Source organism: Miniopterus natalensis, chromosome 2 (genome assembly GCF_054644295.1).
Source record: "Miniopterus natalensis isolate mMinNat1 chromosome 2, mMinNat1.hap1, whole genome shotgun sequence".
Classification (NCBI taxonomy): domain Eukaryota; kingdom Metazoa; phylum Chordata; class Mammalia; order Chiroptera; family Miniopteridae; genus Miniopterus; species Miniopterus natalensis.
This window is the reverse complement of record NC_142082.1, coordinates 20,664,458-20,690,148: the sequence shown is the minus strand read 5'-3', so window position 1 is coordinate 20,690,148 and position 25,691 is coordinate 20,664,458. Positions and strand designations below refer to the sequence as shown.

The window sequence follows — 25,691 nt, the reverse complement described above, 5'->3', positions numbered from 1 at the left end:
TATTTCAGCCTCTATGTCATTGGTGTCTTTTTATATTTAGTTTTTAGCAAAATGTCACTGCTCAAGTTTTGTAATAAGGGAACCCTGTAACAAATTTAACCTGAAACTTGAAATGGACTATGGTCTGAGGGGATCACTCTGAGAACTCCAAGGACCTTGCGAAAGCGGTTCCAGATTTCCTGGGCCAGGGGGTGGGGTGGGGGTGAGGGGCTGTGTCACAACACATAACAAAAGACTACTTTAGTCAGATTTATATCACCAGTTAAAACACTCTTGATTCTTATTGGAAATTCACCCCACTGCTGATGGAACCAGAAGCTAACAGTAAAGACATAAGAATTCTCACCAACTTTCAGTGGTTTGTTTCCAACAAAAATCAGAGATTTCTGTTTTAAGTGAAAAACTTCTACAAGACCCTTTTGCACCAATTTCTACAAGTTCTTGATACTAGAGAGGTAATCTGTAGGCTTGGAATTTTTGTTTTATCCACAGAGAATCTGAAAATAGTGGCTAGCATGACTTGAACTCTGTATGTAAAGCAATTCCCGATGGCCCAGATATGATTTCTGAAAATCATCAAATCTCTACCTGCCTATCTCATGCCATTTTTTTAAACAGAAAAAAAGTACCCAAGGAGGAGGGGAATGGGGAAGGGGGGAAGAGGTCAGCTAAATAAGCTGAGGGTTCAGAAAGCAGGCAGACATCGAAAAAGGAAACCTCTGGTATTTGATTCCACACAAGAGTTTGCTTCAAAATAGTGAAGAATGCAATGTAAAGTTGTAAGCCTTGTGTCTGTCCAACTGCACTTCAAAGATAACTTCAGGTCACCAAAACCTACAGCAGCCAGCTGCCAAACTTTCAGAGTATACACAGAACACAACACCCACACCCATCATCACTCACGTTATTAAACGCGACTTTGCCTTCTTGGGTGATTCTAAGATTTCATTAACATGATTACCAGCAGGAGAACAAAAGTCACTGTTTGTTAAAGCTGTAGTTGGTTTAAAGGAATCCGTGGATTCATCAAAGTGGTAGGAGCCCTTAGGGGAGAGGGGAGAAGAGTCCTGCAGTGTGGACTGGCCCCCAAGGGGACTGAAGCTGGGGTTATCCCACTGACTGGGATCCTGCTTAGAAGACGCTTGAGAGAGAGAAGCACTGTTTGCAGCTGGGTCCAGAGGAGGTTCTGCACCTTTGGCACATACTGGCTTACTGGCACCATCTTTCTGTACCTTGGGAGGCAGTTTGTTACCCAGTTTCCTGCCAAGTTTTCTTGGAAGGCCTTTCCTGGACTCTACATTTTCCACATCTTCTGTGAAATCAAACTCGAGCTCCAGGGGTGAGCTCCTCGACTCCTCCAGCAGCTCAACCCCAGAATCATTGGTGTCACTACTAGGAGTGCTTGATGTTTCCTTAAAGTCAGGGACAGATTTCTGGGTCCTGGCATCTCCTAGCAAAGGATTTGTGTTCCCATCCACTTCATCAGGGTAGGATGACTGGGGGAGAGGCAGGCCCTCCATGGAAGTTTCTGAGAACTCGCCAACTGTTTTCTTCCTCAGAGAGACAGGCTTGGGTTTTCTTAACTTGCTTCTGCTGGGCACTCGCTCCGGACAGGAGTTCCCACTCTTCAGGTCAGTTTCTGTGGAAACCTCCAGGGTAACCCCCATGGTGCTTTCTGTCATCACCTTGTCCTGGATGGCTTCTGGTGGGCTGGAGGGCAGAGCTGACCCTGAGGTGGCAGTTACACAGCCATACGCTGCTTCTGTTCCAAGAGGTGCTGAGATATCTGTGCAATTCTTGGTTTCTATTGAAAATGGCCTCACTACTGAAATCTTGCTAATATCACGTTCAGGTTCTTCTTTGAAATCCCTGACTGAGTAAAACTCAACAGGCTGCTGTGAAACCTCATTTTCTGAGGGTCTAGAACAAGTCTCAGACGAGCATTTTTCAACCACTTCTGCTATCAGCTGTTCATCAACTTCTTGTGAGTCTAAAACAAAACACAAAAGCCACCTATTAAAGAATGATCTTTTTGGCACTGACAAATATTCTCTACTTGCTGAATCCACATACATAAATAGTAGGCTCTTCCCTCTTTGCTTTTCTTAAGTGTCTCTAAGGTTGGGCAAGTATGCAAGAGCAGCCTCCAAAAGAGCCAGTACTGCACCAGAAAAGGAATTTTCCCATTCCAAACTGTGTATGTGTATTACCCAAATTATACAAATAATAATTATACCACAGTTTCTCAGGAAAAGGCTTATAGATCATGGGTATACTGCAAAGCATACTGATATGATGTTAAAAATCTGTAGGTCAAAATGACTGGCCTGGAAGAAACTTTAGACACTGACAGCTCAGGTACAAGGATCAATCACTGACATAGTTCCCAGGTCCCGCCTAACAGTTTCAGGGCCCGGATTTCACACAGCTAAAAGATTTTAATTTTTGGTTGTTAAAGACAAGTACTACCTTCTTCCTCAGAATGGAATCTAAATAATACAACTGTTTCAAAATTAAATGGAAAACCCACCACGGCCAGCTCAGAATAACTTCTCTGTAGATTTAAAAACTAAAAGAACTGAATAAAAAAATTAATTTGAAAAAACATATACAGACATAGCTTTAAAAACAAATAACCTTTTTTTTACTAAGACACAAATCATAAACAATAAAGTTATTTTTTCTTTAGAAGAGCTAAGTTGGGCCAGGAATTCTCTCAACTCACTTATAAAAAATGAAGATTCTTTTTAATTGGGTCTTATTAGAATTGCTTTAATTAGGAAGGTGTAATGAGGGTATTTCTTTAAAGCACAAACTAAGATCATGCTTTCCTGACTTAGATATCTGAAATAACAATAGAGTAGCAGCAAAAACCGAATAAACTGGTTATTATCATAGTATCTCACGATTTCAAAGGAAACCCAGAGATGACCCTCTAATCCTACTTCCTAATCCTAATCCAGGATCAAAAACCTGAACATCATTGGAAAAGTTGTGGAAAGTACTCACACATCTTTTTATATGACTCCTTTATGACTGAAAGTGGGCAGTGGCTTCCACCTGTAGCTTTAGGGAATAAGGTTTTTACCTACCATGGTGGCATGGGGAAGGAAAACAAACACCCTCATCTGAATTCAGCAATTCAGCTCCCCCACCCAGAGCAGAGAAGAAAGGAGTTCCACCAAGAAGACACAACGCACAGCATTTCTTGGCTAGCTCAAACCAGGTGCCAGGTAAGTAAACTTGCCAGTCCTACACCTCGACAATGAACACCCCACCTTGGTCTATATTTTCAGTCACCAGCAGAAAGTACTTGGTGGGGGAGGAGGGAGTGGTGGGAGAGGACTGCTCATTGACTTAAACCTGTTTTAGGAGCTGAGCAAACAGAAACCAAGAAAACTAATCACATAACTCAAAAAGGTATGTTTGAGTAAGATTTTTCCATTTACACTTTAAATCAGCGAGTTCTCAGTACCCATTGACCCCACATACCTAAGTGCTACCTTAAAACTGAGCTTAAACTTCAAGTATCACACCATATGTAACTTTCAGTGAGAAAAAACACCCACTCTCAGTAGGCTCCCGGTCCCAATCTTCCATCAGGGAAGAGTTCTAGCCACAGCTGTCAGTCCCTGTTTTTAATCTGAAAACACTGTTGCGTAACTAACCTACCTCTATTCATCCTTCCATTTTTACAAAAATCCTGTATTCCTTAAAAACCTTCCTCCAGGGTACTGAAAAACTCTCTCCCTGGAATGAATCTGAGTCTGACAAGCACAGCATTGCCTGGTGGCTTGGTGAACATAGAGATAGATCAGAAGATGAATTCAAAGCAAACACAGAGGAAATCCAAAATTAGACCATTTCCACTTCTGCTACATTTGCTGCTGTTGATGGAACCCTTCCTTTCCATAATCAGCCTCCCATAAATCTAAAAGGTTGTGTGAATTGCCCATGGATGCTCTAAAACAGCAGGTGTCTTCTATGTTTGTTTATTCAGAATGTACACTATTCTCCTGTAAAAAGAAATGTTTCCCTCCCCCTTCATAATATTTTTAAAAGAAAAGGCTTGAAATACCAAAAACTTAAAGATTGAGGTAACAGCTTGACATTCTGGTTTGCACTCCAGTATAATGACAATATACTGGGTTAAAATACAAGCTTATGAAAAACCTTGAGAGCCTTAAATTAGAAGAGGGGAAATACTATTATCACAAAATATATTTGAAACTCAGAAATGCATTCAGCTGACATATACTGAGAACCTACTAACTGCTCTCATTTTGGAAGAGATAAAACTGCAACCACTTGGAAAACAATGTATATTACTTCAGATTTGGCATTATTTTCAAGCATGCTTGACTTTTCCCCCTCAGATTTCAACTTTTTGGTGAAACATTGTCTGCAAGTTCCTTTCAGACCTATCAATTCCTGTCCTTTAGCTACAGATGGTCCCTTTTATGGGTTTCTAATACGTGATATGTAAAGTGAGAAAGCTGCCAAAATTTAGACAGGTTTTCTATATGGCACAGTGATACTCCCTGGCCTCTTTCTCACCTCCAAATCCACAAAGAGTAAGTACCTCTCATCCAAGTCTAAGCTACAAAGTCTAAATCTAAGTCAAAAGCCTTCAAACAAAATCTCAGAACCAATGCATGAAAATGAATGTCTTTATAGTAATTCAGGAAGGGTTCTTAGATACATTTTCAGAGGATCCATGAACACTCTGAAACTCAGTGAAAAATTATGTGAGAGCATTGTCTGGGGGAGAAAACCCACAGCTTACCATTTAGGAGCCACTGCTCCAAGAAGACTGTGTTTAGGGTCCTCAAAAGGGCCCCTCTCATTACTGTACAGTTATAACTTCAGTCCCCACCCCCAATCACTACACTGGGGTTTAAAAACTCTTAAGTTACTGGGGGGAAAGAATATCAACATCAAAGAATAAAATTTGCCATCTCTGAGAACATTCAAAAGGAATGTATTGCAAGTGCTGTTTTAAGGAACTTTAAGTGTGGACTAAATTCTTGAGAGGGAAAGCTCACTAAAACACAAAGTCAAATAGGTTTGTTTAAACAAAATTCAGTCACTTCATACATGTTGACTTTAAGACTAGACTGAAGGGTGGACTAAAGGGACACTAAACATAAAGTGAAAGTTGGAGGGGGATATGGTCTTGTCAGCACACTGGGTGTGGTAAGAAGGGCAGACTACCCTGGTAAGAGACTCAAATCCCCAGAAATAAACTTTAGAAATAACTTCCTTCTCTGGAGGGTGGTTCAGATTTGTTGTGCAGAGTGAAGTCAGAAGGTCAGGAGATAGCCAAAATGTGGCCTAAGTCTGCAGACTGTTCTCTACTCTCTACATGAAGATCTTCTCCTCTAGTAACTACTGGGTATTTCAAGAACATTGATTTGAAAGGGGAACCAAAGTGCTAGCCTGCCCAGTGATCTTGGCCTTGGGCTGGCCCCATTCAGAGGTCAGGCATTGTGAAGCCCTGTTGGGCAGGTTCACACACCAGATGTGCAGGAAACACTGGAGTCATCATCACCACACAATAAGTTGCCTCTCACAAAACCTGGTATAAACTGAAAAAACAATGTGAAGGAAGAAAAGGGAGGAAGTTGAGCACTGACTACTGTGTAGGCATGGTGACTGAGCATTTTACAAACAAAAACTCATGCAATCAGAATTAAAGAGAACACACAGAGAGAATTTCATGACTTAAGGACTTTACAAGTTAGAGGGGGTGAGCAACTAGACCATAAATCGTCCTCCCCATTTCCCATGTAAAATAATACTGTCCCTGGTGCCTTCCACTGAACTAAAATTAATAAACTCTATATGATAAAGGGTATACCAGCAAACAATTTTTTAAATGGCCAAAACATATTTGAAAAATATGCTCACTTTCAATTCATATACAATTAATAAACAGGATACCATTTTTAACCCATCATATTTGCAAAAATTCAAATACCGATGATAGTAACAGCTGCCAGGCAAGGGGGCCAGTAGGCACTCTCATACATTTCATGGGAGAGTGTATCATGGGAATCTTTCAGGAAGTATCTAGCAATATCTACCAAAATCCAAAATGAATGGATTCTTTAACTCATCAATTCCACTGCTAGGAACTTAATTATGCACACAAAGAGGGCCAAACATACATATATACCAAGATGAGAATGTTCACTTAAGTGGGGTTCCTACCGTTTTTTTGGTGCTATTATAAAATATCATAGGGGACTGATAAGTAATTTAAGGTGAAACAGTACACTTGAATACTATATGAAGTAGACCTATCTGTGCTAATATAGGAGGATCTCAAAGACACGTTATGGGGAAAAAGCAAAGGAAGAGCAGTGTGTTCAAGTATGCATCCTTATTCAATTTAAACATACAAAGACACATAAAACTGATAGTCAGAGGCCCAGAATCCTTAGTACGCACAAAAATCTCTTACTCAAAACCTAATCCCGTTCTACCCATTTCTCTCGTCTCCATTTCACCATAGGGTCCCTATTTCAACCCCAACATGTCCCACCTCTACTTCTCCCAAGACCGCTGGTTAGGCAAAGTCGTCTTAGATACGACACCAACAGATAATATGAACTTCATCAAAATTAAAAGTAAAAAACTTCAAATGATACCCTCAAAAAAGTGAAAAGACAACCCACAGAATAGAAAACATCAATTTGGGATTTTACATTTCTCTTGAGGAAGCCTACAATGTGCTAGATAAATTCTATTTACAGAAAGAGGTGAAAAAAATGACATCACTCCTCTCTCAGATATAGCCAAGTATATGAACCATCCTCAAGATATGGCAACTGTCAACCTCAAAAGGCTTTGTGTTTTTGTTGTTGCTGTTTGGAGAGGTAGGTTTTTTTAAATCTAATTTCTAACATTTGACTTTTTCCAAGATCTCCCTCACACATTCCCTTGCTAAACTACCTATCTGCTGTGAAAATTACCTATTTGCTGCTAAAACGTCTGGGGAAACCAAGAGGCCTGGGAAATAGAAGACAGCTAGCTCCCTCCAAACTCTGAGCAGGGGCCTCACACTCTATCTCCTTTTACCCCAAAGCAAAAACCAAGCACCCCAAACAGAGCTGATGCTCAATCAGTGCCCACTGCCGAGCTAATACCTGATACATAAAGGACACCCTTCTTCCGTGATCATCTTTATACAGAAAAAAGTACATATAAGTAGTGATAAAGCAGTTCCGCTCTACACAACAGCTGTAAAGGATTGACATTTGTTCTTCATCTGACCCCTTCCCTTTGAAGATCCCTCCTTCTTTAAACAGATACTTGGTCCTGCCCTACCCTACTCCCAGGTTTGAATCAAGGGCTTCAGAGGGAAACAAGTGTGATTCTGGCTCTGTGCCACCCTTACTGCTCATGGGCTGACCTGAGGAGATTAATAGGATACACATTAGCATTTAGGTAGGTTTGAGGGGTTTTTTCAGTTTCATGCCTCTGAGTTCCCAGTCCCATTGATTCCCCCAAAGTTGAAATATACTGTATATATGTATGTTTTCAGCCACTTCATCAAGGGCATCAGCCTTAAAATGGAGTTGAAGTGAACACTATGTATTTATTGTCCAGTGACAGGACAATGGGACAAGAAGGCCTTTTCCGGGAAGGCTGTATAGAACGTAAGGGTGTGGGCTGCAGCACTCACATTCACCTGACCACCACTGGGGCCCCAGGTCAGGGTGCCCAGTGTGTGAGTCAAGGAAGGAAAAGGCAGAACATCCTCTCAGGTATGCTGGAATTTTAAGATGTTACTACTTCAAGCAGAAAAACATCATCAACACACACACACACACACGCACACGCACACGCACACGCACACACACACACACACACACACACACACACGACCCAACCCAGATAATGAACTAACTGTCCAAACCTCCTGTTCCCCACCCTCCAAAACAAAGTCAAACAAAAACATTACCCAGGAACTAAGGATTGGGGGTAGGGTAGGGTGGGGTGGGGGAGTAATTGCTTTTTGTAAGAGACAGGGAGCCAGGTGCCATGTTGTTCACCCAAGATAAGAGAGAATCTTCTAACTCCAGGGAGAGGCTCACTCTAAGATACAAGACTCCACTGGTAAAGAATCACCTGGAAAGCCACTTGATAAACTGAAAAGGCTTGTACTAAGAATGAAGAAAGTACTTCAAATTTCCAAACCAGTACCTTATGCTATTTTACTTAAAAAGAGACCTTAAAAAAATAATAATAAATAAAATAATAAAATAAAATAAAATAAAAATAAAAAGAGACCAAACTCTATCCTCTGAAGGCAAGGATTACAATAAGGTAAGAGGATGGGGCCCACTATTCGTGAAGTGTCTGCCAATCAGGAAGCCAAAGCCTTCTCCAGAGATGTAACGACGTCTTCTCACTCAAGATGCCTGAGTTTTGCAACCATTTAGATGTGTTTGAGGTTACATTTCAAACAGAGTAGAAACCCCCCAACCACACACAGGTATCATAGAGGGCCCTCCCCACAGGACTTCTACATCCCTAAGCAACTGCAGCAGGAAGAATAAGGGTTGAGAAAGAGCGCGTGCTACCAGATGGGACTCCTCTGCAGAGATCCGAAATTGTGTAACTTCACTCTGTTGCTGCCAAACAACCATAATGTGCATCTCTTCAGAAATAATTACTGGAGAATTCAAAATACCAACTGCCTCTCTCACAAAGTAGCAACCGCCCACACAGAGCTGGGAAGCTGGTGCAGGATAAAGGGAGGCATCAAGGGAGGAGCCTCCAGACAGCAGCATCTGCCAGTACATTGGGCACATGAGCCACCTTCCACAATTGGACAGGGACCCTGGCTCAAGGCTTTCTCATTTTCCTGCTCCTTCTGCTCCTGCACTCTGAGAAAAGGTGCAGCAGGAAGGGGTATGAGAGGCAGTAAAAAGGGCCCCTAAGGAAGAGAGTAATGAAAAAACTTAGCAGTTTTTGAAATTACACCCTTTGGTATAAAACTTTTTTTTTTTTTTAAGTAGAAAAGGGCCTTGAGCCAGCCTCCAAGATGGCCCCCAATGAGTACCACCTCCTGGCATTCACACACTTGGACTGACCTGGTAACCAAAAGGATATTGTAGGAATAATAGTATGATTTCTGAGGCTAAGTCATGAAAGACACTGCAATGTCCATCTTGCTCTTGGATTACTCACTCTGTGGGCAGTTAGCTGCCAGACTGGAAGAACACTTAAGCAATTCCACAGAGAGAGAGGTCCTATCCACAGGGTGAAGTGAGGCCCCGCACCGAGAGCCAGCACTAACTCACCAGGCATGAGAGAGCTACCTGAGGAGAGGATCCTCTAGCACCAGTCAAGCCTTCAGATGACAATCCCAGACAACACTGTGACTGTGTTCTCAAAGTAACCCTAAGCCAGACCACCCAGCTAAGCAGCTCCCAAATTACAGACCTATGAAAAGCTATATGAAATAATAAACGTTTGTTTTAAGCTGCTAACAAGTTTTGGAGTAACCTCTTATGCAGCAAGAGAGAACTAATTCAGGCCTCTTAGAAACATCTCTTCCTACCCCAAACTAGGTGCAGAGTCCCAGGAGGCTGTATACATCTTCATGCACTGCCTCTCCTCACCCACAAATGACTCACAGGAGGAGAGAGAAGCAAAACCTATTACTCAGTGTGCCCATTTCCTCTTTAGTTCTCACTGATGAGCTGAAGCTAAGCTTTAAGGAAGCAAAATGTTTTCAATCCAACAGCACTGCTTACTCAGTGATACTTTTTTTTTTTTTTTTTTGCTTCTGACTATCTAAATTGTGCTGTAAACTTCAAATGTCTCATGTCCAAAATGCCTAAAATACATTTTATAATTTATATATTATATACACCAAGTTAACACATGTGAAAGATGTATCCCTTGCTGAATTTTTTTTAAACTACTATCACTTAAAAGGATACTTAACAGGATGCTTTTCCCCATCACACTGTCCTGGCAACATTTTAAGAATCTTTATTTCCTGTGATGGGTCTTCTCTTCAGTTAGTGAAGAGAGAGATTCACACATTCTTTGGGGAGAGAAGCTGCATAATATATTCCAAGAGCTCTGGATCTGTGATCTTAAAAGCTGAATTTAAGACCCCACTCTACTACCAGCAGGCAACAAAGGCTCTGGCCTCAATTTCTCAATCTGAGGAATGGAAGTCACACGTGTCCTATCTTATAGCATCAGTTATAAAAATAAAATTAGACGATATTAAAAAAACAAACAAACTACTTGCTTCCAATACATCCAACAAATACAGCTGAAACATAAAGTTAGTGGTCTGCTAGGTGGGGGTCTTAAAGTGGGAAAGCTGGAGATCAATAATTGGTTGTTATATTTCCAGCAATAACAGGAAAGAGGGTACCTGGAGAATATCTGCATTTGCCAAAGAGAACTGTCAAATTACATTTTTCATTTGTGAATTAATGAAATAGTCCATTCACTTACTATTATTCCCTTGGGTTCGGCCCTCATCAGTCTAACCCCTGGGCATCCAATCATGTTTGTGTGAACTCAGAATTAGGTTCATGTACACACAAAGGTGAAGGTGAGATCTTAAACTTACAAGCAGCAAGCCCTTTCTAGGCCCAACTTTAACAATTTTTGGACAATTTAGCAACCCTCAGTTATCAAATCCCCTCGGAGATGGCCATTCGGGGTAGATAAAGCATGATCTTCCCATCACTAACCTGAGTTTAGGAGGCTGTGACAAATACCTCCAGGATTTCCTGTGAACAGCATAACTGGTCACTTGAAACATAAACTGTGACTATTCTCTAACTGAAATGTTTAAATGGCTTTAGACCACATCTATTTTTTAGATGGAGCATTAAATGGTAGCAGCACAATTTTATAGAAGGGTTGCCCCCCCCCCCCCCCCCCCCGGGCATCCACAGAAAATGCTTCCACCATCAGAAACTATTAAAGTAAGCTATATTGCTTTATTTGATGCTCAGGTTAGCCCAAAACTGGAGAGCGTAAGTCTGAAATGAATTTAATCATTATATTTCTTAAAAAGGTCTTCAATTTACTAATCATCTTAAAAAAAAAAAATTGTTGCTTTGACAGTTACTAAAATATTTACTTTGGGCAGGTAGACTTTGCCCTTATCCCTGAATTCTTTTATTCAAGCACTGTGATTCTGCACTCTCCGAAGTCTTTGCTGAAAACACTATACTTTTCCCCCAGACATTCTTTTTAGGTGCAGCACCATACAGAAGTAGAGGTGCCCCCTACATGGCTCATTTGCACTGGGGTAAATAAAACACAGAGAAACACGGCTCTGATCCCATTTACTATCAAGTGAGAATCTCCAATTTGAGAACTAAAAACATTATATGTGGGGGGATAGAATTGTATCATGCTGCTGAGGTTTTCAAGCCTTAAACATCTTACAATAATATAAAACAATATAACATAAAAATTTAAGCTGTGAGTCAATCATATACAAAAATAAAATAAAAGGGATGTTGTAGAAGAAGCCACATGGGTTGAACTGTTGAACTAGGTAATGTTAAAAGTTCTTATTAGTTCCATTATTTCTAGGAAATTCTAATAACGCAATCCCTGCGGTAGAGACAGGGAGAGGATGCTAAACTAAATCACTAGAACCATACTCGTAGATTCAACTGGAATACTTCAATGTATACCTAATGGGTTATACATCTAACCCAAAGCCTTAGAATCGAAAAATCTAAGGCTTAGATTTTAAGGAGATCTCTTTCTAAGTCTTATGTCTGTGGTCTAAAACATTCCAATAAATATACCATACCAACCATACAATATATACCAATAATATATCAACAGTCAAATTACAAATCTCAAACACCCAAAGTTATATTAAAAACACTTAACAGGCCTGGGTGGGTGTGGCTCAGCTGTTAGAGCATTGGCCCATGCACCGGAGGGTCACAGGTTTGATTCCCAGTCAAGGGCATGCACCTGGGTTGCGGGTTTGTTCCCCAACCCTGGTCAGGGTGCGTGCAGGAGGCAACCAAAAGATGTGTCTCTCTCCCATCAATGTTTCTCTCTCTCTCCCTCCCTTCCACTCTCTCTAAAAATCAATGGAAAAAATATCCTTGGGTGAGAATTTTAAAAATTAAATAAATAAATAAATAAATAAATAAAAACACTTAATGGGCAAAAGTTAAAAGTCTATGTTTGTACTTAAAATAGACGACCCCCAAATTCTCTCCATTTTTTCCTAACTTCCTGTGGTCATAACTCAGATCTTTTAGTTGACTGAGAATCAAGTACACTGACAGACCAATTACATCATTTCCATTTTGCAAGAGACAAATAGCCAGCCCACAGCAGTCTCTTCTTAAAGCATTACCTGACCATAGGAGCCTACACTAATGGCACCCAGCACCTACAGTTCATTTGCCAATTAATCAGGAACAGCCTTTCTGCTCCTTAAACTTTGTATTTTTTACCAAAATTGCTGTAAGTATGGATCTAAGTCAGCGAACTTTTCTGTTAGGCTTTTCTGGCCATTGTTCTCTGTTCCAAGTACTCAACCTTGCTACTATAGTGTGAAAGCAACCACAGACAACACCTAAATGAACAAGTGCGGCTGCATTACAACAAAACTTTGTTTATGGCCCTAAAATTTGAATTTCTTATTTTTTTCAAAATGTTTTTTTAAACGTAAAAACACTTCTTAGCTCTTGAGCAGAACAATAGGCAATAGCAGGTGGGAGACCAGATTTGGTCTTTGAGACTCAGTTTGCTGATTCCAGATCTAGACTACCAAAATTGTGTCAACAAACAACTCCGAATTCCCCACAAGGCCTCCAGCAGTAAATATCTCTGGATTGATCCTGTCATCTCTTTTCTTCTATTCTGGAGGACCACAGTATGTCTTTGAAATAGCTAGGCCTCTAATTAACACACTAAACAGGGAAGGTTTAACTAGTTGTTTCAAGGACATGTCAGAGCTTCGGCATGGATTAAGGTTCTTTTTCTCAAAGAAGAGTAGCAATCTGTAAATAACAGTGGATGTTTAGTGGGGGAGCTCTCAGTAGCAGAGGACAGCCAATGTAGCTTTTATAGTCTAAATAAAACACTGGACCAAACCAGGTCATAAGACCCTAAACTGAGAGATTTCATAGTATGTAGTGGTTTCCCAGACTCTACACCCCACCCCACCCCCACCACCATATATATACATGGTCTGCAATCATGAACCACTCCACAGAGCTTTCCTGGTTCATGAAGGAAAACTTTTAGAGAGAAAACAGAGTGTAAGTCACCAAAACTTGTAATGAGTCAGTGGCACAGGAAGGGCCAAACAATTGGGTCTCTATGGTACTCTGGGGGCCAGGCCTGGGCCATACAGGCCACTATTCAATTAGCAAAGAATTTGTCAGGAGGAATGAGACTACCAGCTGATAGAATGGTGAGGAAGGGGCCGCCCAAGCTGAGGGCAATTCAAAGAGGCTTTCAAATACCAACTTAACAAGTCTTGTGAGCTTTATTTAAATTTGATGGGAAGGCTACAAAATCGTTCTTTCAAGCTTTCAAACCTCCCTTCTGATCTGCCAATCTTGAGAGAAGAAAAGGGAGGCTCTGAAGAACAAGTGGCATCTTCAGGCACTGAGAGTGCTACAAATACAAAGCAAAGTGCACACGCAAGCTCTCCAATACACAAACTTGCCTGTTCCCATGCAGGCTCTGCCTAAAACCATGGTAAAAGCAGCTGGGGGCGAATGGAAGGCATTCTCAATTCTCAGCAGGGAAAACACATTATGGAGCTCACAATTTAAAGCAAAACCAAATCACAAAAAGCTGGTATTTCACCAATTATCCAGCTCTGCCATAATGTCTACCACAGAGAACTTGATTTCTCTAGGCAACCTGTGAGGAAGTTACCAAGCAATAAAGTACAATAACCACTGGGAGACAAAAAGTCATAATCAGATCAAAAATTAGGTAACTGGCCCTAGCTGGTTTGACTCAGTGGTTAGAGCATCGACCAGCAGACAGAAGGGTCCCGGGTTCAATTCCAGCCAAGGGCACATATCTCAGTTGCAGGCTCAGTCCCTGGCCCTGGTTGGGGCGCATGAGGGAGGCAACCAATTCATGTGCCTCTCTCTCACCAATGTTTCTTTTTCTTTTTCTCTCTCTCTCTCTCTCTTTCTCTCTCTCTCTCTCTCTTCACTCTCTCTCTGAAAAGCAATGGAAAAAATGTCCTTGGGTGAGGATTAAAAATAAATGAATAAATAAGCTAACTGGCTAACTGAAAGCTGGCTCTATCTGCCACCGTAGGGTGACAGTGGCAGACACTGGAATAGAGAAAAATGGTAAAAAGGACATCCATCCTAAAGTTGCTTCTCTGGACAGCAGCCAGCTAACCATTTTAAAAGGAAGTCAAAGTACAATCCCTCTGCTCAAAGCCTTCTGCTGTGAGCTGAACTGGGTTCTCTCAAAACAATGTGCTGAAACCCTTTCTCTGGTACTTGCTAATAGTATCTTTGCAGATGTAACCAAGTTAAGATGAGACCATACTGGATTAGGATGGTCCCTAAACCCAATGACGGGTGTCCTTGTAAGAATGCTGTGTGAAGACACAGACAAGTAGAGAGAAGATGGCCATGTAATGAAGGAGGGAGAGACTGGAGTTATGTTGCCACAGCCAAGAAACACCAAGAATTGCCAGAAACCACCAGAAGCTAGAAGAGACACAGAAAAATTCTTCCCTAGGACCTTTGGAGGGAGCATGGCTGGCTGACACCTTGATTTCAGACTTTGGGCCTTCAGAACTGTGAGAGAATAAATTTCTGTTGTTTTAATCCACCCAGTTTGTAGCACATTCTCAAGGCAGCCCTAGGCAGCCAACACATCCTCCGGTGTGGCTTCCTATCTCACGCAGAAAGAAAATCACAGCATCATTACAATATGATCCAGACCGCCCCTTATTTGGTTGACTTTAGCAACTGCTGCTCCCTGCCTAGTCACCCCACTCCAGCCACACGTGGCCCCTTCACTGGACCTAAAATATTCAGCCACGCTGCCACCCTCCCACCACAGGTCTCACATTATCACGGGTTGGTTCTGTCTCAGACCTTTGCAGATGCCATTCCCTCTGTTAGAAGGGTTCTCTCCCCAGGAATCTGCAAGGCTGTTCCCTCAATCTTTCTTCAGGGCTCTGCTCAAGTCTCCTTATCATTAAGTCTCCCCCTAATTACCCTTCAGCACCTCCTACTTCCACACCATACACCCTAATCCTCCTTCCCCTGCTTCACTTTTCTCCATAATACTTAAGACAAGTTGACATGTGCATTTTGCTTCACCTTTAAAAGGTCCACCACTCTCTGTAATGTTAGATGGGCAAGAGCAGGACTTTTTCACTACTGAAACATAGTGCGTTCCATTGAATAGATAAATGAATTCTATCAAAACAGGTGAAATTTTACTCAGAATTGGCTGTGTGACAAAAAAGATTTCTACTAATTAAGTGGAACAGCAGAAGCTTCTGTAGATGAAGGGCAGGCTCAAGGTTGGGTTCTGAGGGGCTAGGGGAGAATGTCTATACCAGGTTTTCTTAGGTAGACTGAGAGGCTTACCACCACTCCTGTGTGGAAGAACAATTCTGAAACAGCCTCTAGAGATTCCTCCTTATCTAAAACACATCACTCCTACCTGTAATTTTTGTCTGCAGCCACACCCTTGGAGGCTACTTAGCTGGGAAATTTGTGAAGCCAAATCTAAACTACCTCAACCACTGCATTCCTACACACATTCCTACACACATTTTTGTTTTTTAGGGGCTGAAGGGAAGGGCCCAGCAGGAAAGTTTGATGATAATCTCATATTGCAAATGCATAAACTACTTGTGGAAGAAAGCCTCTCTGACTACCACAATCCTAACCAACATTTCAAATAAACCAGGGGGTTTAAAACAGCTTTTTCTCAGTAAGGAGATAATCCAAACCCTTTTTTAATGGCCCTCAACACTTTTCCTTCCCTCATTTACATTTTCTAAATTTTAAAACAAGAGGCAGGAAATGAATGTCTTCCCTTACCTTGGGTTTCAGCCCCAGGTCCTGCTAATCCTAGTGATTCCTTGAGAGGTGATCTGATGGGTGTTTCAACTTCAGGAGTCTCAAAATTACCTTCAGAATCCGAGCTGCCAAGGGGGAAAAATGAGGAATTACCACTTTCAACGGTATTTCCAACACCCTTTATAACCTACGAAACGGCTAAAGTCCAGAATTTTTGCCCAACTGGACAACCCACTGGTCCTCAGCAGTGGACTGGGCTGTGGGTGATGCCGCGGGTTTTCTAGCAGGGCCCTCTTCGGGCTTGTCTGGCATCCCGTCTCCCTGAAATCTCCACCATTCTCCGGAGCTCTTCTCCGGCACCATTTATTTTGATGTCATCCTTTCCTCTGACACCCAGACGGGTGGGGTGGGGGGAAGGAAGCTATTTTTAACAGATTCCTTTTCTCACAGGAGCCCTTTCCCAGAGCTTTAAAAATTAAGACTGCCCCCTTCCCCTAAAAAATTAAGCCAATTCTCGCCATGATGCCTTTTTCTCTGGCAGGCCTCTACCTGGTACAACTCCCTCGGCCCGAGGCGGACAATGCTGTCACCTGCCTTCCGCAATCACACGGGTGACAGCTCAGCAGAGACCACCATTTCTCACCAGCTGCCAAGGGCCTGTCATCACGCGACCTTCTTTACCAAGACTGCATTTCTGGGTCACAGTGGGAGCGACTTCTTCCCCACAGGGGAAGTTCCGCCGGGTGCGATCAATGACACTGTGTGTTGTGCGTGGGGCCGGGGGCCGGGGGCCCGAAGCTCAGGGAAGGTGACTGAGGCCGACCAGGGTGCGGAGGGATTGCGGATTCCGGGTTAGGCTCAGAAAGCTCAGACTGAACGGGGAGAGAGCAAATACACGGGAGGACAGAACGCCCTGAACTTCCGAACGCACTGCGGGGACCTGGCTACAGGCGGGGACGTAGCACGGCCGTGAATATGGGTACGCGGGCGGGCGACCACACACAAGCACACAGAATAAGCCGCGGGCGGATGGATGGATGGCTGGCAGGATGGCAGGATGGATGGCAGCACGTTTGCATCTCGACAGGATGCGTGTACTTGCCTGAAACTCAAGGATTTGGTCTCGGCTTGCGAGTCCTCCTCCTCGGCGTCGCCCTCGGGCCCCCCGGCCTCGTCGTCGCCGGCGCCCCCGCCGCGCACCGCGGACCACGTCCACTTCGCCCACTGCACGGGGGACAGGATCTGCCAGGGGCTGAACGCCATGAGCGCGGATCCTCCGGCTCCAGCTCCTGAGAGTAGGGGAAGGGGGAAAGCCTTTTTTCCCTTTCAAAATGGAGGGACCCGGTGACCGGCGCCGTTAAGCGTTTCCAGCGGAGGCGCGGATGTGGTTAAACGAGCGCCGTCGGGGGCCGGGTGGAAGCGCTTCCTCTGCGCCGGCCGGCGGGCAGCGCCGCTTCCTCCTAGTCCTCCTTCCCGAACGGGGCGGCCGCGGAGCCCGCCGAGCCGGCGGCTCCCGCCCGGAAGATGCCTCTCCGGACGTCTCCTCAGGGCCCCGGCCCGCGGCGCCCGGCAGCTCGGGACTCGGGGACTCGCTCGGGGGCTCGGGGTCCCAGGTCCCCCTTCCCCGCCGGCGCGGCGCGCATCAGCTGCCGCGGGAGCCGCGCCCCGGGAGCCGCCCCCCGGGAGCCGCCCCCTCGGACCGTACTACTCGCGCGCGCGCGCGGGGGCGGCCGGCCGCGGGACTGAGGCCTGCAGCGCGCCCGCAGGACCCCCCCCGCCGCGGCGCCACGCTGGTCGCGCCCGGGCTGCGCGAAGGGGGCTTCCAGGGGCGGCTCCGGCGCAGGCGGAGGAGCGCGGCCGCCCCCCGGCGCCGTCCGCGTCCGGGGCAGGGGAGGTCCGTGTTTCCTAGGTCCATGCACGCTGGACTTTTCCCTCCTTCCCTTTTTATTTTTATATTTTCATCTTGCCACTGGGACTTAGTGGCGTTGGTGATGATGGATCGCACAGAAGTTAAGCCCCTTATTAAAAAAACTTCTGAGTCCGCCGTTGTTTTTCCTCTGCCCGGTGCCGACGGCGTGGAAGATTTCAGCCCGTTCACCTTCCACCCCACCAGCCCCAGGACTGGGGTGATCCGTCAGCTACGCGGTCGCAGCCAAGCGCTGGAAACTTAGCTGCTTTGTCCCTCCCCAAGCGCACTCGTGTTCGCTTTGTGGCCGGGTCTCGGGCAAAGGGTGCTGGATTACCCGGTGAAATTATAGCCCGATCGGTTTCCCATCCTCCTTTTGAGGCTTTCTTTTCGTAACTTCAAGTCTTTGATTTCTGACTTCGTTCGCTGCTGCAGAAGTATGCCAACAGGCCTGGGGAGGCAGCCTTCAGGATAAAAACGCTCTTAACGCTGGAAGGCAGCACTCTCCGAGGACGTCTTCCTTTTCCAGCCAGGGATGGCTCCTCCGACACGCCAGTGCTGCTCAGCCGCCAGGCGTACCGATCTGCTTGTCTGCATAAGGCATTTCTTGTTCTGTTATAACCTCCCAGGGCTGTGTCTCTGTGAGGCGGCCGCAGGTTCCCAGAGACAGCAGCTCCAGAACGTAGAACAAGCCGTTGGCGCCTATGTTGTTGATGAATCATGGCTGTTTACGCAAAAATAATGCAAGATAGGGCCGTGGCTGGTTGCCTCACCATAACAGAGGAGCAGAGGTTTGCCAGACGTCTAAATGAAAGGGTTGGGGGTATCAGGATGGATACAGAATTCATCCAGCTCCTTCCCAGGGGTAAACACAACTGTCAGGAGCACTCTGGAGACCACGACCATGTGAAGCAAGCAGGAGTCATTTTTTTAGGTCCATATGAATATGCCACAACACTATCCAACTGTTATTTTTAGATTTATGGTTCACCACATAAACCTTCAGATTATAAGGTTCCCCAGGTTCCCATATTTAACACAAGTGTTTTGTTGCCTGGAAATAATAATATCCCATGTAAATCAGTAACTGGCAAGTACTAGGTCCTGTTCATTTTTCCTCCTGAATAGTTCTCAAATCTTTTAACCGCTCTGCATCCCCATTTTTCACAGTTCTACTGTAAATGTCTCCCAACTGCTGCTACCTCATGCTTTTCTCATCTGGGGTCACCCTGCCTGGCTGATCTTTGGCTTGTATTCTAGTCTTGCTGTTCCTGCCCCCCTATATTCCCAGCCTTCTGTGTTCCTAGCCATAATCAGTAGAAAATTCATTCTGAAGCTTTAATATGTCAAAGAATCATCTGGGGCCTCCTTTAAAAAAACAAATTCAAACTGCCAGCAGGATCTGGAAGTCTATATTTTTACCAAGTGTCCTGGGGAATTTTTTTCACAAGATAAATTTGAGAAAAAATGACTAGCTTGAACCAACTAATTGCTTCCTCCGGAACAATCTCCCTTTTGCCTGCAGTTTTGCACAATCCTCCCAGCTGCCCCCACCTTAAGCTCTCTAACCTTGACTGCCTGAATTTCCTTCCACACCCAGCTCTGGGAAAGCCGGCTGATTTCTCCTTCCTTTCTACCATCTCTATACCCAAACATCCAGGAAGACTTACTGTGGCCCTAGATAGTTTTGAAAAGAGGCACTATTAATAGTTATACCAGGACAACAGGCCTAAACCAGGACATCCCAGGATGTAAGGTCACCCTACACTTAGCATACTATATATAACATATTTGTTTACTTACCTGTCCCAGTTCTGGACCATAAGCTTTAAATGGCAGGGACCAACCACATCATATTTATGATTCATTTTTGTTTCCCCAGAGATTAGGACAAGGCCACACATTCAGTAAGTGTTTAATAAATATGTAGAAAAGGAATATCCTAGTTTACAAATAGACCTTATGAGTTTGGCTAGGGTGACAAATTCCTAAAGCCTGACTCCTCCTGAAGAAAGCAAGTTTCTGACCAGCATAGAAGGGAACCTGGGACAAGTGATGCCCCAGTAAGATAAAGCCCGACCTATACAACATTTTCTTGAAACTGGAGAAGCAAATGCCCAGTGTTTGAAAAAAAAACCACGCCTCTGCAAGCTCCTGGACTTAATGAAAACAGCAATAAAGTAAGTAACTGCTCAATAGCTCGAACTGATTTTATTGTCTAGAAGTACAAGTAATGAGGCTAACCGGTATGTGAATTTTCCTGTAATTCTGGGAAAGAATGGGCAATATTTGATAACAGATGGCCTAACCAAGGTAAGCAATCATTTTGCTGCTATGTCCTCAACTTCATGGAGCAAAATGTCCACAAATACATGACCAAGTAACCAAATGAAACATATTTATTTTGGAAATGACCATAAGCACAGAAAGGGTCCCATCTGTTCTCTTCCTTCCTCTGCTTCTTGCCCTTCACAGAAGCTCTGGATCAATACACCCTGAAAATCTAAAATGTATCTCCCTTGAAACAGACCACAATGATGACCAGGCCAGGCACTCATCTTGTTGCTAATGGATGCTCCAGAGGGATGGGCGAAATGAGTCTTTTTGGTAAAAAATAAATAAATAAATATATACATTATACATATACATATACATATATATATATATGTAAGGCAACTCAAACAGGCAAACAACTATTCATTTAGTAGCATAGAATGCCTGTGGGAATATGGCAGGAGGTGAGGGGCAGAGGTGGGGTGGTGCCTAATTGGGAAGGATCCTGTATACCTGTTTAGGAGTTTGAATTTGATCCTGTAGTGGGGGGAGCAAACACGAGAACCTGCCTTTACAATGTAAGGGAGTGAAAAGGCCTGGGTGGTAGCTGTGCTACCTGGAAAACACTGCCTTAGCTAAGGGGCAGCCCTTCCCAGCAGTTCCTGGTGCCCAGTGTTGCCATCCTACAATTTTCTAAGAGAAACCAAAATCCTGGGTTTCATAAAAATCTTCCAATCTTTAACGTTCTTACTAATTTAAATTGTTTTAAACTTTGTGGATGCCAACACAGTGCAGGACAAACAAAGGCCATTTACCTGTGCACCTGAGTGGCCCATGGAGCTGGAAGGACAGAGTGAAGTCATCTGGCTTTGAGCAAGTAAGTAACATTTCCATTTAGAAAGGTCTTTCTGGCAACAACCTGGGACTGTGAAACTGCTACTTTCCCTGCTCCAAACTGCCAAGAGAAGGGGACAGCTCCTCCCCAGAGGGTGAAAGAAGCAGAACTGGAATGAGTGTCCTCATCTTTCTGTCACTCCACTTGTTCATGAAGTATCAGTGCTGTAAGCAAGCCAAGCACAATGGGAACACTTTGAAATAGAAGGAAAGAGAACCTTCTGCTAAGAAAATGGAGTTCCCGACAGACAGCCAGTGAAATGAGAAGGCATCTGTGAGACAACGTTGAAGGAGTGGAGGAGGCAAGGAGGTAGGATAGGGTCAGGACGGCACTAAGGAATCAGAGATAAAATAACCCCCGAGAAACCAGAAAGGTCAGGCAGACAGACAAACCAGTCAACATATCTGTACTTTCTAACAACTGAAGAATTTGATGAGCAAAAGACACATCTACTTCAACTGAGATTAAATGCCAGATTGATGATGTAACCAAAGTGGCTGGGCAGCCTTGACGGGCTTAGGAAAAACACTGCCCATATGAAGCTGAAACGGCCAGTGGCAACTAGGTTGAGGTGCCTCAGTGGAACCTCAATGGACCATCTCCCACTCCCCATCCTGCTTTTTGAGAGCCATCTGTTCACTGGATGCAGTTTCCAAGACATGGTGGGGGGCTCTGTTTCTGTGGTTACTCTATCAGCCTGATTACTGAACATCTTCTCCTCACTCACCAAGCTAAACACCCTCAACCTTTAGGTTTTTTTTCCTCTTGAATATTTAAATGAAGGTCTTGAAGATGTCATGATAATAGTATCTTATATCAATAAAGTTTCATCTGATCCTTACAGTCATCCTCTCATGTATTGGGGCAGGTTTTCTTATTCTCAATCTGCTGATAAAGTAACTGAACCAGAAAGGGCAACCACCTGCCAGAAATCGCACAGCTAATTACCACCACAAAGGAATCTAGAACCACTGTCTGCTACCTTTCAGTACCCTCTGCACTGCATCAAACTGCAGGAGAGCAGAATGCCCTCCCAGGCACCCTGGAGCTAGTCATTCCATCAGCTAGATGTTCCTTGTAAACTGTTGCTGCTTCTACAGACCTGGCTTCCTGCGTATGAGTCACCGGCTGCAAAAATCACAACTAGAAATACCTCCCGCCCTCAGTGAAAAACAGCCATTGTCAATAGCAGGCCTGCTTTTTTTTCTGACCTACCTTAGTCTAACCAGGCAAGAACATGCTGGTCTGTACGAGACAACATTGCCAATAACGGCCCATCTGACAGTATTCGACTATGTTTATGTTACAGTCTTAACCTTGCAAGATCTAATATTATCCCCTATAGAATCTTCCCTCCACTACCTAAACACATCCAAATCAGGGAATTTGTACTACACATTTACACTGAAAATTACATCATAAAGAGAGCCTCCTAGTAATTTTTTTAAAAATATATCTTTATTAATTTCAAAGAGAGGAAGGGAGAGGGAGAGAGAGATAGAAATATCAATGATGAGAGAGTCACTGATTGGCTGCAGCCCGCAACCCGGGCATGTGCCCTGACCAGGAATCGATCCCCGATCTCCTGGATCCTAGGTCGACGCTCAACCGCTGAGCCACGCCCGACTGGGCGTGCCTCCTAATTTTTAAAAGAGAAAAGCCAGATTTGGGTCCATAGCTAATCGATACTCTTTCAGAGCGGGAGGAAGAGTAAAAGGAACTAGATTGCATTCATTAAAGCTTGGCCAATGACTCCTTGATTTTGAACTTCCAGCCTCCAGATCTGTGAGAAAATAAATTTGTTGTTTAAGTCAATAATAATAATAATAATAATAATAATAATAATAATAAAAAAGACTTGGCCGAGCTCCCCACCTGGGGCCTACTCAAAGACCCTTGTGCAGATTGTGCTCTGGTGAACAACTCTTGTCAGATCCACCCTCTGATCTATTTTGTTCTGTATCAGAAAGTTTGACTTCCCCAGAAAGAATGCCATTCAACCTAGGTCACAATGAAAACTATAGTACAAAGGCCACATAGCTGAGTTAGACTATGTCGGCTTTCAAAGAAGTGTGTGTTGGGGGGGGGGACCATATAGTTTATGATGTTTACACTAAACTGGTGTTGTTTTAGAGCCACTTTCTGAGGTTCTCTCTGTTCCCACCAAATATCACGATGATATGTTTATTGACTTGATAAGAAAGTTCATGTTAGTTCTCTACTCTGGAGTGTAAGAACATTAGAGAAATAGTTTTTGAGCACAAAAGATACAAACAGGATTAGGTCAGTGTGTTCATTCGACGTGAGGGAAATAACCCCAACATTACTCCTCACTCTTCCCACCAATGACTGCAAATCCAAAAAAAGCAAATCCAAAATGAACCCAAAAGATCCACCCAAAGCAGTGAACTGTCTTCAAATTTAGAAATACCTTCTATTCCAGTAGATGGAAGTCTGGTTTTTCCTGCCCAACAACATCACAGTTACAGAGCCTGTCAGACAGGTATGTCCTCTTGTAAAATAACTGTTACTGATTTAGCATATTTTGTTTTTTTCTGTTGAACTTCATTCCTGTTCAGCAGATTAGGCAATCAGATGAGAACCCCTTCTAGGTTGCTTATGAATTTCAGCTTCTAACAATGAGTATTACTCCAAATTGGCAAGACCAACTTTACTTCATTTACCTGGGTTATGGGGAGATGGAATCTAGGCTTGAGGCAAAGAGGCTGAAGGAATTTAGGAATTTGAAATCAAGTAATATTCCTTCTCCTGCAGCCATTTTATTCCCTCTCCTCTACCCTGCCTCCAACATAAAAGAAATCTCCCAAACAATGTATCTGGAAGACGAGAAGGACATTGGTCACATGGCCTGGGTTTTCTGAGATCATCCTGATAGCCAGTGTTCTACCCACTATCCTAGTGAGTACGTGTCCCATTTTCAAGTTGTGAAACATCGTCACTAAGAAATCAGAAGGTGTCAAATTGGTAATGCACTTGGAAAGGGTATCGGGGATTCCTGACAGGAGGGTGTGAGACGCTTCCACCAGGAGAAAGAAAAAAAACACAGAAACTTTCCAAAATAATTGGGACACCCGCTCTGCCTAAATCCTCACTCTGGGGACTTGGAGGCATTTCATTGCAGTAACTTGTGTGTTTGTGATGGGTAATCTGCCTGTTTCTAAGAGATAAAAAGATGGGAAACTAGGAAGCAAACTCCGTGTCACGATATGCGGCCTTCTGTGACTTCCAGCTTCCATCGGTTTAGAGTGAAAGTCTAACTTCCATATTTTGGTTCTGAAACTACATGTGTGTGAAGATTGAAGGAAAATATGTCCTTTTACTTCTCTGTTATAGTACAAAGTGGGGAGAGAGGAAAGCTGTTTTCTTTGGGTCTGTTTTAAAACTCCAAATATTAAAATACCAGTCATTTATTCACTAATGAATATAAGCTAAACAACTAGCTGAATAAATGGAAAGACATCACAATGTTTCAAGTTGGTAAAACTAAATATTGTAAAGGTGGCAATACTGCCCCATTAATTTATAGGGCTAATGCAATTTTCATTCAAAATTCTTAGGAAATTTTTTTTAGGATTTGACAATATTTAAAAACAAACAAACACAGAGTCAAGAAGGGGATTAGGTCTACAAGATATTGACACATTTATGCAACAATAGGCATATCCTTGTTCTGTAAAACAGAACAGAAAGCCCAGAAAAAGACTTTATAAGATATAGAAATTTATTATATGATTTTAAAAAGTGTTACAATAGAGAGGGGAAGGAAAGATTATTTAATAAATGGTTGAAGAATAATTGGTTGTGTGAATGAAAAGGGGGCTATGACATAAACCTTACAAGTTCGGGGGGGGGGCACATGACAGGCCTGACAAGTTCAGTGATAGAAAGTAACCACACAGGCTGGACTGACCCCAAATTCCTAACTGGGCAGGTCATGGCAGGTAGTCAAGTTCTAGGCCTACAGCATCCTTAGCAAGGGTCAATCTTTACCTTAAGAGTCCTGTCCATTGTTCTTATGCATCTAGAATACCACACCTTTGAAAGGTTGGAATAATTTTCTTTTCCAGACCCCTGGAAGGCACAACTGCAGGCACCAGAGCACGAGACCATGAAACTCCCGCCTTGTTGCCTGCATGCCATCTCTACTGACTGTAAATGTTAACTATCCCGTACCCAGCAATGTAAAAAATATGTGTTTATACATTTTGCTTTTTATCCAATCCTAGAGATTTCTTCTTTGCTTTCTCCCACCCACCCCCTTAATCTACCACCAATGGATATCATGTAACCTGCATAAAAAGAACTGCAGAATTGCCATTCTCGGGAACATTTTCTCAATCCGTTGAGATTTTGCTTCCGGGCATGTCCTCAAAATTTTGGCTCAAATAAAATCTTAGAAACATTTTCTATAGGTTTGGATATTCTTTCGTCGACAGTTGGCAATGGGAAAAAAGATCAAGTTAAAATAAACCCTTAGCTCAGAGCATATACCAAGATAAATTCCAGATGGATTAGATGGCTAAATAATAAAAATCAAACCATGGGA

The 25,691-nt window shown here is 43.4% G+C and overlaps 1 protein-coding gene across 2 annotated transcripts in view; it reads right to left on the bottom strand.

The window, feature by feature from the left end:
• Nucleotides 1-25,691, bottom strand: part of TACC1 (transforming acidic coiled-coil containing protein 1) — a 67,101-nt gene that overhangs the window by 24,749 nt on the left and 16,661 nt on the right. For both annotated transcript variants that reach the window (XM_087814182.1, XM_087814183.1), the window contains exons 2-3: nucleotides 16,071-16,174; nucleotides 904-1,990 (exon numbers count right to left, since the gene is read on the bottom strand). In XM_087814182.1, the coding sequence (XP_087670308.1) occupies nucleotides 904-1,990; nucleotides 16,071-16,174 (1,191 nt within the window). The remainder of the gene's footprint in view (nucleotides 1-903; nucleotides 1,991-16,070; nucleotides 16,175-25,691) is intronic.